The sequence below is a fragment of the Lygodium microphyllum genome, chromosome 7 (genome assembly GCF_053477565.2).
Source record: "Lygodium microphyllum isolate KBCC chromosome 7, Lygodium_microphyllum_v1.1.10, whole genome shotgun sequence".
Classification (NCBI taxonomy): Eukaryota; Viridiplantae; Streptophyta; class Polypodiopsida; order Schizaeales; family Lygodiaceae; genus Lygodium; species Lygodium microphyllum.
In genome coordinates this window covers 7015321-7030748 of record NC_141141.1, presented here as the reverse complement: position 1 = coordinate 7030748, position 15428 = coordinate 7015321, and the positions used below count along the sequence as shown (strand labels likewise).

General features: G+C 34.1%; 1 protein-coding gene across 8 annotated transcripts in view; it reads left to right on the top strand.

Annotated features, from left to right (window-relative positions):
* Positions 1 to 2532, top strand: part of LOC148033149 (RNA pseudouridine synthase 7-like) — a 141429-nt gene extending 138897 nt beyond the window's left edge. For 5 of the 8 annotated variants that reach the window (XM_087680989.1, XM_087680988.1, XM_087680985.1 and 2 more), the window contains 3 exons: positions 702 to 860; positions 984 to 1384; positions 1486 to 2530. In XM_087680989.1, the coding sequence (XP_087537115.1) occupies positions 702 to 860; positions 984 to 1384; positions 1486 to 1621 (696 nt within the window). In that variant the 3' untranslated portion in view covers positions 1622 to 2530. Of the gene's footprint in view, positions 1 to 701; positions 861 to 983; positions 1385 to 1485 lie in introns of all 8 variants that reach the window. The other 3 variants (XM_087680983.1, XM_087680984.1, XM_087680982.1) reach the window with 2 other exon arrangements.
* Positions 2533 to 15428: the final 12896 nt, after the last annotated feature.

Here is a 15428-nt window from a genome sequence, read left to right as displayed (position 1 = left end):
TTTTATTCTCTAGAAAAAAATGGAGCATATGTCGCAGTGGTTGGGCATGGAAGGGTTAGAGCTGCTTTAAAAGCAATGGACTGCTTGGGTAATGAACTTCAAATGGAAGGTTGAAGTAGGATAATTGTGTCTCAGCATTCTTCGTGCTACAACTAGTGGTGTCTTCCAATGGACATGGTGGAGTGGCTTGCTATTGCAAGCCACCCATTTGTACATGTCATCAAAGGCATGCTTGACAGCTTGATCGATGGAGCCGCTCTCTGCAGTGCAGGGGAACAGCTATGCACCAACCGAGGTGAGCACAAGCTAGTTTCTGGTTCACTGTGGTTGCAGGCTTACCTACTGTTGATTTTGTAGACAGTGGGAGGTGATTTCGACAGTCGAGAGACTTTGAAGGACCAACAGGCAGAGGCAGAGAGTGTCATGGTGCCCCAAATGGGGACATAGCCTGTTTTTAACTCTGCAGGATGGCAACCTCCTCTGGTGTTGCACTCCACCTTGGCTGACTTTCAGCTCCAGCTCTGCTGTTGAGCCCTTGTACTTCTGTAATCGACACACTTTTTCCCCAAGTTATTTATTTTTTAAAAAAGACGATTTGAGCTGTTACAAGTTCAAATGGCAAGTGATAGCCCTCAGGCATTGAATGTTAAAATAGTATAAATTTAACGAGTAAATTGCTTAAAGGGTTTCTGTACATGCAGGAGCGAGAAATTCAGTTAGAGAAAAATGGGACAGATGGACAATCTAAATTCAGTATTTCCAAGAAAGGCAAGCATGCTTTCACCAGGTTCAGACGCTTATACACAGATGGAGTTTATAGCATCGTTGAATCTGTGCCTATTACAGGCCGGACTCACCAGGTAGAGAATTGAAATTTGTATCTTTCAGGTGAAGTTGTGTCAAGGAAACTGTTTGGAAAACAAAATGTCATTGTCACACTTGTATGGCAAGTAGCTTACCTCAAGTCCTTGGCAAGTGTGCAGATTCGAGTTCATCTGCAGTACCTGGGCCACCCCATTGCCAATGATGCCCTCTATGTGATGAATGATCCACCCAAGCGAACAGAAATGGGGACAAATGCTGAACGGGCGGCCAGGAGCAGAGATAGAAATAACAAAGATTCTTTGATCGCTGGCATTTCTACAACAGATTCTACTACATTCAGTCCTAACACAAAAAAGAGAAAAGCTGCAGATGATAGCAGTACAAGTCAGATCTGTGATAAATCTGAAGGACTGACAAGGGAGGGGCGTGAAGAAAGCCAGCCATGTGATAAGAGCCTAAAAAGGGAAACTTCATTAGATCTTCGTCTGACTGCTGGCAAGGATGTAGAGTTTGTTGTAGATCCAATGTGCACACACTGTCCATATTTATCTGCTGAAGGGTAAGTGGTTCTTTATAGTGCGGTGTACTTCATTAGTGAAGTTCGCTGTCATTGCAGGTCTGTGCATGTTAGTTGTTTTGTGATTTTTAAAATGGATACAGGTATGAAGATGAAGAGCATGGCTTATGGCTACATTGTAAGAGCTACTCAGGTCAAGGATGGAAGTATGAATGCCCACTTCCAGCATGGGCAAGGCTACCATCAGAATGCTTGCAAGGTGGAAAGTTGGCAATATGAATGCAAGCTTACTAACAGCAAGGTCTCTGCTTGTCTACAAGGCCGATACTCCCAAGTGGAGATCCCTCATCTCACCTCGTGTTTGCATCCAGACTAACCACAGGGTCCACTAACTCAATTTTGTCTGAAGCCTCTTGGCATTGTCTATGTGACATCAATGTCATTGTTGTACTTTTTAATGTCTCACTCATGACGGGGAAAGCCAGGGTTACTGCTGAAGCAATCCATCTCATAATAGGCACCATTAAAAGCTCAGCATATTGGGCTGTGATCTATTGGCTAGTTGTGTGGGTCCACTAACCAGTTTTGTCTGTGAAGCCTCTTGGGCTTTGTCTATCGTGACATATAGATGTCATTGTTGTAATGGTTTAACATCTCATTTGCAACCAGGGAGCCATGGTCACTGCTGAAGCAATCCATCTTTTAATGACCACGTATAGACCTTTGCCTATTAGACAGTGGACTATGGGCTAGTTGTGTGACTCATTCAGTATTCCAAGAAAGTCACACGTTGTTGTTGCAATACAAGAGGTTAAGGTGTAAGTTTATTGGGGGGGGATCTCTGTCACAAATTGCATGGTAGGGGGACTTGAGTTGCTGCACCAAACACACCATATACACAAGAGAGAGCTCACTCAAGAACACTAGAAGAGAGATGGAGGCCGAAATATTGTCTTGCTGGTTTCTTCTTCTTTCTCACATAATATGATGTACACAAAGTATAGATAAGATATGATATAAAGGAAAGTAGCCTAGTAAGTCAAACAATGCGTAACTGACTATACTAATCGACTGGTGCTATAACTATGCCAGTTGTAGGTAGGTGCAACAAACTAAATATAATAAGTGGTAAGTTAGTAGTCATGTGAGGATCATAATAATCACCGACGTGCTAAGTGTAGATGTGTGGGCCTATCTAACTAGGCAGTCCATCATCAATGTTCGCATGTGTTAAGCTTGCGATCTCAACACTCTCCCTTAAGCTCAACTGTATCTCTACAACTCCAAGTAAGCTTTGAAATTTTCGAAGCTTCTTTATACCCAATGCCTTTGTAAAAATATCAGCTATTTGATATTGTGTGTTGATATATATCAAGTCAATCTCTCTTGCAAGTATCTTCTCTCTCACAAAGTGATAATACATCTCAGTGTGTTTTGTTTTAGCATGGAACATTGGGTTCCTAGCTAATTATATGTTGCTCATATTGTTATAGTAAAGGACAATTGGACTATCTCCTTATATATCCAAATCGCCCAATAACTTTTGTAGCTATATTATCTCACATATTGTCATAGCAGTATCTTTATACTTAGCTTTTGTACTCAATAAAGCAACTGTAGGTTGCTTTTTGCCGCTCCATGTATTTACTGCACTACTAAGAGAAAATATGAATTTGTTGTTAAATCTTCTATCAAACATGTTATTGGTCCAATCTATATTTGTGTATCCAAACATTTGTATATTCTTGTCTCATAAAAAATTCTATAATACAAAGTGGGCTTCATATATCTTAATATACGTCTAACGATATGTAAATTAGGCTTTCTAGGCATCTGCATAAATTGACTAATAAGGCTAACAATATTATTCAAGCATGGCATTGTGATAGTCATGTAAATCAAACTCTCTACTATCCTCTTGAATATAGTAGGGTCTTCTGTCTCATTCCCAATATCAATACTTAATCTCACATTTTGCTCCAATGGTATTGAAAGAGATTTATATATTGTCATACTATACTTAGACAATATATCTAAGTTGTATTGTCTTTGGAACAGTCATATAGCATCATCACACCTGATTGTCTTAATACCAAGAAAGTACCTTAGTTCACTCAAATCTTTTTATCTCGATTTTTTTTTTCAAAAGGTCTTTAACTTCAACAATCTCACTCACTTTCGCCTGTAATAATTACGTCATTCATATAGATGACTGCGATAATCAAGTGTGCATTTTTCTTTCTCACATAAAGTGAGTGATCAGTATGAGAATCATAAAAGCCAATTTTAATAAGATACTCTTCGATCTTGTCAAACTATACTCTAGGTGATTTTTTCAATACATAGAGTACATTTTTAAATCCATACACATATGTGGAATACTTTAAATCCTCATAACTTGGTTGTTGCTCTATATACAACTCTTCTTGTAACTCACCATGTAAGAATGTATTCTTGATATCCATTTGTTGCAAATTTCAACCTTTGGTTGCTGCCAAAGCAATCACACATCTAACAATTATTATTCTAACAATTGGATTGAATGTCTCTTTATAATCTATATTATATATTTGCGCATAGCCTTTTGCAACTAGTTTAGTCTTATACTTACTAATAAAATCATTCACATTATGCTTAATTTTGTAAATTCACTTATCATTAATTTTTTTACCCTTAGGCAATGCTACTAAATTTGAAGTCTTATTGGCTTTTAATGCAACCATCTTCTCATCCATTTATGTATTCCAATGAGCATGACCAACATTCTTAAAGTAAGTGGACTTAACATCCTTAACTACCTTTATCATATAAGTATAATGGTGGGTTATATAACTTTCAAAACTAAATCTTTTAATAGAATATTTGACCCTGCTAGACTTGCGTATCATTGGATTACTTAGTGGAGTCTTTATATTACTATATACTCTTTATATACTTAGTGTCTTGATTGAAAAAATACTTAGCTTATCATCCAAATTCTTTGAACCACTGAAATATCCATTGAATCCCAAATGATTAGTAGATACATTATTATCATTCAAGATTTTTTATATTGTCTTTATTTATACTCTTCAAAATATAGAGCTACTTTTTAGTCTTCGAGATCAAGTACTAATTGTAGATGTAGTATCACATGTTTTTTATTTACTAAGGTTTCGTGATTTTTTTTTCTACATAACTATCATGACAATGATCATCATCCAATGCATTACCACTACATGTATATCAATTGCTCATCTCATAAAAAATAACATCTATACTTATTATGGATTCATGTATGACAAGATTATAACAACGATACATTTTTTACTCTCAAGAGTATCCAATAAAAATGTATTGTTTAGTCTTTGGATCAGTCTTATTTTATAGATTTTTTGATATATGAACGTATGTAATATATATGAATATTTTTAAATGTGATATATCATGATTTTTACTTGTAAAGTATTCTTTGAAAGTCATCATATGTAGTGGAGGTGTGAAAGTTTTGTTTATAATATAGATAATAATATTAGCAATTTCAAATAAAAAATATTTTGATAGATTTTTTCAGCCATTAATTCTAGTGTAATTTTTATAATGTCTTTTCTTTTGTAACTCGATTTTGTTCTGGGATATACTTGTAAGTAAATAGTTTTTTTATTTTATGAAACCTCAAGAAATTATTGAATTAATTAAATTCTTTGTGATTAATGACATATATAACACACATGACACTCTTTGTCTAGCTATCACACAAGAAAAATGAAACCTTTTTAATGTGTAAAATTGGATTCTATGGAGTATCATCCATTTGTATATAACTTAGATTTGGTAAATTTTACATCTTTAAATCATTTAACATGACTAGTTATATGATTAGATACACTTGAATTCACAAATTATACATAATCATGTGTTTTTTTTCTATGATAACATTTATCATATGTTGTATTATAAATAGATACTCATTTGTCTTAATTTTATCATGAATATAATGTATAGTTTTTTTATTGTGATTTATGATTGTATATATCATTTTTTAAAGTATAATAATGAGAAAAAATATGATATGTTTTATCATAATAATGATAAATAATATCAAAATTATTAAAATCTTTGTTGTATTATTCATCTCTTTCTTTAGAGTTTTCTTTATCTCTAAAGTTTTTAGTCTATTGAAACTTATATTTTATTAAATTGTTAATTTAATTTTTTTGTTAGTTATTACTAGCACTTCTTATACTATGGTCTTTATAGGATTTATTATGTTTTTTTTTAAAACTTGAGTAAAATGCTTGGATATGTTTATCATTTTTTTAAGATGAGTCATTCTACATATTGATCTCTTTGGTAATCATGAGAGATTAACTTATCAAAATTTAAAAATGATATTCGTACATATATAGAAGTGATAAATGATTTTTAAGTCTTTTTATTATTAAGGCCACCCAAAGTAGATGAAACTACATCATGAGGCATCGTATCAATCATTGCGAAAGTATTTACAATGCTCATCACCTTTAAAGCATACTCATTGATAGTTTTTTTTTTCAAAGAATTCAACTTTTACTTGAGTTGAATTTTTCATGTCTTTGTATTTATTAAAAATATATTTTTAAAAATTATCTAAGCTATATGAAAAGTTTTTGCATTTCTAATATGTCTCAGTATAATATATTTAATGATTACAAATAGTTAGTATATCATCTTTTTGTTCTTTATATTTCATTCTTTTCATGCATTTGATTAATATGTAGTTGTAGAGTTACTCAGCTTTGACTCGTTCTCTTCATCTGAAAACGAACTTGTAACTGTATTTTTGAATAAGAAAGTTTATCGTATGAAACTTTCATGGTAGATAGTTATTCTTTTTCAGCTTCTCAATAATACAAAGCATAAAGTATTTTGTAACCTTTCACAACAAGACAAAGTAGCATTTTTTATTGATTACTTAACAATACATGAATTTTGTAACTTGTTTATAGATTAAATTTATATTTACTTCTTTGAAAATATCTAAGAACTTACAGATTTGAAATTTGTAACTTGTGCATTCACTTTCGATTGATACAATTGAAATTGCAGTATATTATGAAATTGTTATTTCTAACCTTACATATTGAAAATGGAGCTCGAAATGGTTTCATATATCTAAAAAGGCAGTGGCCAAGCTTTAAAGGATTTACTTGCGAAATGTACAATACTCTACTCGTACATCAAATATCATAATAATTTGAGATTTTTTCTCTATCTTGCTTATGGTGCTTTCATATACACTATTCAAGAGAGTGAAATAATAAAAGAGCTTTTTACTTATTGCTTGCTTGCTTGAATCTTTGTTTTTATTTTCACTTCAACCTTCAAAACCAATCTCTTAGTGACGAGACTTTGAGACCATGTCACAAATCATGTGGTGAGGAGACTTAGTTGAGTAGTTATGTTAAACATACACTATACATGTAAGAGAGCTCACTGAAGAATACAATAAGAGAGATGAATGTCAAAACTTTTTTTGTTGGTTTTTTTTCTTTTTTATTACACAATATAATGTACACAAAGTATAGATAAGTTACAACATAAAGAAAAGTGATCTAATAAGTCAAACAATGCATAATTGATTATACTAATGAGCTAGTGCTATAACTATATCAGTTGTAGGTAGATACAACAAACTAAATATAATAAGTGATAAGTCAATGGCTATATGAGGATCATAATGACCGTCAATGTGCTAAGTGTAGACGCACAAATCCATCTAACTAGATAGTCTATCATCAATGTTTGTATATATTGAGCTTAATATCTCAACAATCTCTAAATTGGTCACTTTAGGAAAGTTATAATGATGTATGAAAATTTATAGGATTATCATCAAAGGCTAGAGAAAAAGATTCCTTTTGAATAGACGAGTACATTCCAAAGGAGAGTTGACTAGCTGCTTAGAGTGCCTTATGTTGCAAGGCTCCTAAATAAAAAGCTATTATTAGTGTCAAATTTTCGACTTTAGATCTGGGGTCTAGCTAACAAACCAAATGGTTAGGGTGAGTGGGAAGAAGGCATTGCTATGCAAGTGGGCATACAAGTTGAAAAGTATTATTGGATACCTCAAGCCCGCTTATAAGACTAGAATGGTAGGTAAGGATTTTAAGAAAAAACATGGTATTGACTTCGATGAAGTTTTTTCTCCTATGGTCAAAATGATGATCCTACGCTTAATACTAACATTAGTTGCTTAGCTAGATCTATATATTTATCACGTGGATGTAAAGATGGCTTTTCTACATGGGGACTTGTAGGATGAGATTTATATGCAGGAGCCTAAGGACTTTGAGGAAAATTTTTTGAATATCCAATGAAAATAACTTTCAAACTAGGAGAATCAAGTTTTTTGCGAGTCCCTTTAGATACTAGAAGTGGCAATGTGCAACAAAGATAGATTCTCAAGGTATCTTATTCTTGGTGGTACTAACTAGCAAGGGGTCGTATTCATGTGTCCAAGGGCTTAGTAGATCTTCCTTGGTTGGGGGTTCTAAAGGATATATAAATCAATATAGGCTAGCAAGCAAGCTAGTTGGATCATATGGGTGGTAAAGTCTAGTGAAACCATCCATGAGCATTTATGATTGGTGGACCTCCAATATGGTAAACATGCACCACCACACTATACTTGGATAGATGCTCAAGGCACCTTGTTCTTGGTGGTAGGAGCTAGCAAGGGGCCTTATTTAAGTGTCCAAGGGATTGGTAAACTTTACTTGGGCCTTGGCTAGGGATTTTGAAGGATATATAAATCAATATAGGTTACGGTGGTCGGTGAGACAATTGGATCACATGGGTGGTAAGTCTATTCAAACCGTCTATGAGTATTTATAATTGATAGACCTCCAATATAGTAAACATGTACTGTCACTCTCTAGTGTGTCAAAAGTCAGTGACCACTATGCCTTCTACACTCAATCTTCCCACATCTATCTAGATCAACATGAGATGTTGTAGAAATGACACTTGCCCAAATGAGCACTTGGAGGCGTTTGTAGTAGTGGAGCTAGTCCTTGCTCTTCGTTGTTGTTACTCTCTAATGCTCTTTTATTTAACCTTTCGCTACTTGTTTAGGATGAATCTAACCTTTTCTTGCATTCAATCTTGGGTCTTGGAAAGAAAAATTGAGCACACAATCCCTATAATTTGTGAGTAGTATGGAATGCAAGTAGCTCAAAACTTCATTTCCACAATCATCTTGGAAGATACTAACCCTTTTATTCAACTTAAATTATAATACAAGTGGTGGAATTCTAGGGTTGTCTTGATAGCTTGATGGGTGAGGAGTTACCTTGATGGCTTGATGGTGATGTGAGGGTGGATCTAATGGCATAATGATTGTGAAGGGCTACTCCCATGACCAAAACAACTTGTTAGGACTCTATTTTTACCTCTCTCTCCATATCTAAAATGCCCATGATCACTATCACCCTCCTAGGATAGCCCCACTAATGGCAATAGTGGAGCAGATGTAGCCAAAGTGGGCAACACGAGAATGGATGTGGCGATATTGGTTTGTCTGAAAAGGATTTATAAGGACCTAGTTGCGAACAGAAGATTTGAGCATACTCACCCAATCTCATAGAAGCCAAAAGATTGTCAAGGTTTGATTGATGAAGATACTCGACCAAACACCTACATATAGAGGGGAATAGAAATGCACATGTGCGTGGTTATTGCATGGATGGATAAATGTATGCATGTACTTTTTTACAGTACTTTGCATTATTTAATGACCTATCCCAATTTGGTTTCCTCAATTGTCAATGAAAGACCTACAATACAATGCTTGGTTACTTCAATGGTCAATGAAAGACATACAATATTAAAGGCATTAACCTAGATGACCGTGCTATTACTTGAGATTGCATAATCACGATGCCCTTAAGGTAAAGAGAAGTTGATAACAAATATTCCCAACCTTTCTTTTTTTCAAAGAAAAGAAAAATTTGTCAATTTGGTGGGCTATAATGCTAGACTTCATAAGAAGCTAGGTGAAAGAAGGTGCTATATTCCAATAACCCCTTATGCTAACCATCTTCAATTTATCAGTATGTAGAGTCTACTTTGTAAAAGGGCAAGGTAATGAGCGTATTTTCCTAAATTTTGACTCATGATGCTAGAGTATTAAGCTCCAATTATCTACCTACTTTCTCTTTTGTGTACCACACTATAAAAGAACTACTAAGCAACATGAAATATGTTTGACATTTCTCCAAATCCATCTTAAGTTGATTATGCTACATCATGATTAGCTTCTATACCAAGTTGATTATGATACATTATGAGGGAAACAAAATGATTTAAGATAGTAAACATGTACAATGACCACGTGCTCCTTACACCATTTTATATTTTTTTTTCTTAGAGATCTTCCTTTGATCTATGGAAGTATTAAGAAATTATACAAAAAGGATAATGCAAAAAGAACCAGCGTGATAGTGCATGTAAAATCAAGGATTTGAGATACTCATCTTCCATAATATTCAAACTTTAACATCTTTGGGGAATAAGATATATATATTTTTTAAATATGTACCCTCCCTAGATGATTTAAACCAACAATAGAGTTGAGTAATAAGATAGGAGTTGTTTTGATGGATCATAACATAAATCCCAAGCATTACACAAGCAAAGAAACCATGGCTTTATACATCTATTTAATTAGCAATCCAAGCGATTAAACCTCTCTTACATTATTGCATAGATTGAGGTATTATCGAAGAAATTCCCTATATAATAGTATTAGTGATGAGGGTTACTCCATAGATTTAGCAAAGCTTATAGAGAGTATTAAGCTAGAGAGAGGAGGAAAATTCAAGCATATTCAACTTTGTTATTTATAAAGGTTGGTTGTAGATATAGAATGTTAAGTACTTGTTTTTGTTTCATGGTATATATAACTCTATTTTACTTTTGCCAAATCAAATCAACATGGTCATCTAGCTGACATAAATGAATGTTCCGTGTCGTCTACCTAAAAAGTTCTATCTACTCATTGTGGTTGATTAAATAGAGGGTAGACAATTCTTACATCCATATTTGAATAATCTTATACTATCAATTGCTCTTGAATTTTGATAACTCTTACACCATCTTGCAAACAACTTGTCAATTTATTTATTTTTCGAAGTTTGAACAAGGGATTGATGTGAATTTTTTGGAATGTTGATCTTTTTCTTGCTTTGATGGGAAGATGTGAATTAGTTCCTCATGCATTTTCTTATTAGGCAAGACCATTCTTTAATTTAACAACATACAAAGGGGATAGCTTCTTTAAATCAAGGCTTATATTAAAAAAATGTTTAAAAATTTGGAATATATGTCTATGCAATAATATTCATATGATCACCATAACAAATATCACATCCTAAAAGACTACGCTTTAGAAAATGCATAATTCCTTTCTATATTGCCCAAGCACCAATTTGCAATTAAAGAGCTTGAAAAACTTGGATAATCTATTTAAAAATCTATCAAACTACCATTTTTCTTCTAGTATATTCAAAAGAAGTCTAATGCGTATGCAACTCTTTTAGGCCATGAGCATCGTAAATAAGAAAGTGAGGAATTCATCCCTTATGCCAATATGGCACCATGCACATCCAAATTTGCTACTCAAGGGTATCCACCATATCTTGTTATGTATAAGCATATTTGGAGTTCTCTAAGTTAGGATACATGTGCTCTTAATAGGAAACTATAGACCTTATATTATTTGTTGTCAAACACCTTTCTTTGAAATGTCCTAGCATAGTTATAAGATAGAGATAGAGAGAGTGGAAAAATTGAGGGTCATAAAGGACATTATAGCATGCATCTAGTATGATGATAATCTCCATGAGATAGGTGGAGCACATAATTTGGTCAAATAGCCTCTTGAGATAATCAAGGTTCAATGCTTTTACATGGTATCCTTTGAAACATGGGGCCAATAGAGTTAACTACACACTTGCCTACCTCTCTCTCATCCGCATATGGTGGGATTCAATATCTTTTCTAATCCATTTTCCATGGCACAACCATTCACTCTAAATAGATCATAATACCAATAAAGTCATTTTAGCAGTGAGATCGCCCTTTTCTACACACTTCACAAGTTTCTTAAGCTAATATGGACCCACATATTCCCACTAAAGAGCTTATAGTCACCTTGTAGTCTCACTCCAAGCTTTGTTGCATTTGCGCTCCCATGCTTTCCTACCACTAATAAACTAGGCACACCCATATCATAAAGCTCTTAATAGCCCAAGCCTAAAGAACAACATAAAAAGCCTTGCAAAAATCTATAGAATAAAAGTGAATTCTAGCACCATGTGTTCTACCCTTCTCTATAATAGGCTCACTTGTAAGAATGTGGTCAAGATTCTAGTGACCTAGACAAACCTACATGCCGTGAAGCTCTTAGAACTGTTCCTCAACCAACCTATAGGTGTTCATTAGTGTACTTCATGTAGATGCTGACAAGTCACTTGAAATTTGTGACCTAAAGGACATTACAAATAAGCAAGTCCCAAACCCAAATACATGACATGGTGAAATATGATCATAATAACAAAGAATTGTAATAATGTAGAAGTAAAAATAGATTTGTAATATTTCACATTGATTATTCCTTTGAGAGTTTGATACACTATCAATTCAACCATCTCTCACCTAGTTGGTTCATACTCTAAACTCCAAACTATTTAGTTTAGTGTCACACTCATCATGCAGATAAGAAACCAAAAGACTTGAGATGTATAGTAAACTCACCTACTTATCTTCGCTACATTATAGTTCAAATGTGAGGGTTCATCTCAATAGCCTCATGTTCCACATGTTGTGCTCTAAGTCACCTCTTGTACTCAATTTTCATCCACTCAACATAGATCTAATTTTGAGAAAAGTAGATAGAAAACGAAGGAGAAGGAAAGAATGGACAAGAGGTTCTCCCAATGGGACCTCACTCTCTAACTCTCCCCCACAAACTACCTCTCACTCAGCACCTTACACTTTGAGTTATGGAAGTAAGAGGGGAGGAAGAGATGAAAAGGAGGTGAAGATGAGCTTTACTCTCAGTAGTCTCTCACCACTCAAGTTCACACTCTCACTCACACAAACACGGACCAACAATGGTGCACAAGAAGATAGAGAAGGTAGAATGGTAGAGACTCAAAGTTGGAATACATATGGATGAGCTCTCTATTCAATTTTACACATTTACACACTTTAAGATTAGGGCTAGGTTTCTTTACATAAGTTGGAAAACCTCTAGCCATTAGGGCTAAGGTTCTTTACATAAATTCAACACCCTCTAGCCTTTTTTATTAGGTTGGTCCTTTTTTCTTTTCCATATGCTTAAAATTTCATATAAATATTTTAGATAAAAACGAATAGAGTTTGCCCACAATCTTCTCTTCAATTTTGCAGATTTTCCAAATGTAACTCTAGGAATAATTTGCAATTTTCATAAGAGGGATCCTAACTATCGCAAAATTTCATACTCATTGTTAATGACTAATGACACCTTTACATTCTTTGTTTCTACTAAAAGGAATAATGGCATCGTGATTATTAGTGGATAAACTATATCCTTGCCTGGTTGGATCTATAACAAAGTCACGCAAGCATTTCCCCTTGATAATATTGCAATACATGAGAGATACTCCCAATATGTATATGCCATTAGAGAGTATCCTCCTTTATCCCATCAGACTATATCCCTTAGAGATACTCCCAAAATGTATATGCCATTAGAGAGCTCCCTCCTTTATCCCATTAGAATATATCCCTAGAGATAAGAAAACCTTCTACATTTGTCTGAATGCCATTACATGAATTTCATAATTTAGAACTCTATTATATTTGTATATAAATCCATTTTTGACATTGTAAAACTCTACTTACTTTTATTTTCAAAAGTGAGAAAGAGAGGAAGACTTAAATTCCTAAGGATGAGAATCTCTAAAGTATGGAATACTACAAATCAATCAATGAGATGGTACACCTTTGTCTCATTGGCAAGGCTAGAAGCAATGGTACCAAGATAAAAAATTAAATATAGAGAAAAGAGAAACCAAATTTCAAGTGCTATCATTAGGATGTTATAACTATATATTGTATATGGATTGGCTCAAGCAAAATAGAGTCCAAATCCTATATGTGCCAAAGAGAAAGTTATCTTCTAGGAATTGGGGAAAAGCACTGTGAGGACACAAGGAAAAGATGGAAGGGAAATGGTTCAAATAGCCAAAGCCAACCAACTTTGAAAGGGTCTAAAGAAGGGACAATCAATTTACTTGATTAGGTGGCTGAGAAATGTCAAAAGTCCGAAGAAGGTACATTATCCTCATGGATCAATTACTGGGTTGATGGGGGAAACTACCCTATTGATTCCCTAACTAATAAACCTCTAGTTCTCTCAAAAATCACAAACTTGAAAAATATGTGTAAGGCTAAAAATGGATTGTTTGGTTACACTAGGCAACTCAATAAAATATGTGTATGAGGCTAAAAATGAATTGTTTGGTTACACTAGGCAACTCAATAAAATATGTGTAGGAGGCTAAAAATGGATTGTTTGGTTACACTAGGCAACTCAATAAACAAGCTTTAAAAGTATTCACAACCTACCAAGAAACTATAAGATTGTCTTCATGATATCATTGTTGCATATGAACTTCAAATACGATAGCTAATAGGACAAGTGAAAAAACTTAATGAAATTATAACTCAAAAAGGGAATCAGATAAAGGCAAACACATTGAAAGGTTCTTTAAACAAGTTAAAGTCCAAGGCTATGAAGTGATTGGGTCTACACTAAAAGATGTCTCAAACAAGTTCTTAGTTGTGGGTACACAATCTATTTGTGACAAGCCTAACATTAGCATAGGGACTTACTCAAAAATATTCAAGGGTGTGAAGCTCATGTGTGTTGAAGAGAAACAAAATCATACCTCTTCCTAGACCTTCAAAGTTAAGAGACTTGGATATTATCATATATTTGTTGAAGAAGGTATCGATAAATTGCAATTCATCATCAAATTGGAGGAAATTGAAGTTTACAAGGGAGTAAAGCTCGAAAAATTTAGTGTCACTTTGATAATAGAGCCTTACAATTCGACAAAAACAACACAATGAAATTTTGTGTTCAATTAGAGTGCCATGTTTGGTGGCTTGCTACTCATGTAAAGTTCCTAAGAAAACATTTGAGGTGCTACAACTCTTCTTCACGTACACAAGAATTCCAAACATCATCGATCGCCAAGAACATGGCTATTCCAAACATCATCTATCTCTAAGAACATGGCTAGATGCTCTTTGTCAAAGGGTATGGAGAATACTTGGTTCAATGGAACATTACGTGAGACTTGAAAACTTTGAAATACATGTGTGGAATATCCAATGGTGCAAATACAAAATATTCATGCCTCTATTACTTGACAGAGAGGGTAGAAAAAAAAGTCAATCAGATGAACTCTCAAAGAGTGACAACTGTTGCACTGACATATAATAAAGAAGATCCCACATGGAAGCCCATTTTCAACATTCCATTAGATTGTATTCACATTTATTTGTTGTATGCTTTTGTTAGAATTATGGAGAAATTTGTGTATGAATATATTTTCTTTGCTTATAAAATGCAACCAAAAAAAGAATCCATTACAACAAATAAGAATGTGGATTGAGTGCTATCAAAGATTAGGCTATACAAGCACCAACTAAGGATTGAAAAGGATAAGAAAAGATCAAGAAAATCAGGTAACTTGACAAAGAAGCCTTGCTTTGGAGGAGCCAAGGCTAGGAAGTTTCTTTCGGTACATATCAATGAGGAAGGTAAAGTTACAATTCATAGGTTGCAATACTACAATGGGTGAAAAAAAAGCATGTATGGTTCCTGATTAAAGCAATGGAGGAAAAACAAGGTTGATAAAAGCCAAGGTTTGGATTACTCTCAAAAAATTGGCTTCTTTACTTTTAAAGATAGTATTTGACAATGGAGACAAGTAAAATTTTATTGATGGAGTGTGTGCGAGAAGCAAGATTTTGGAGTGAGCTTTTGAGCGAGCTTTTTTTGGCAACC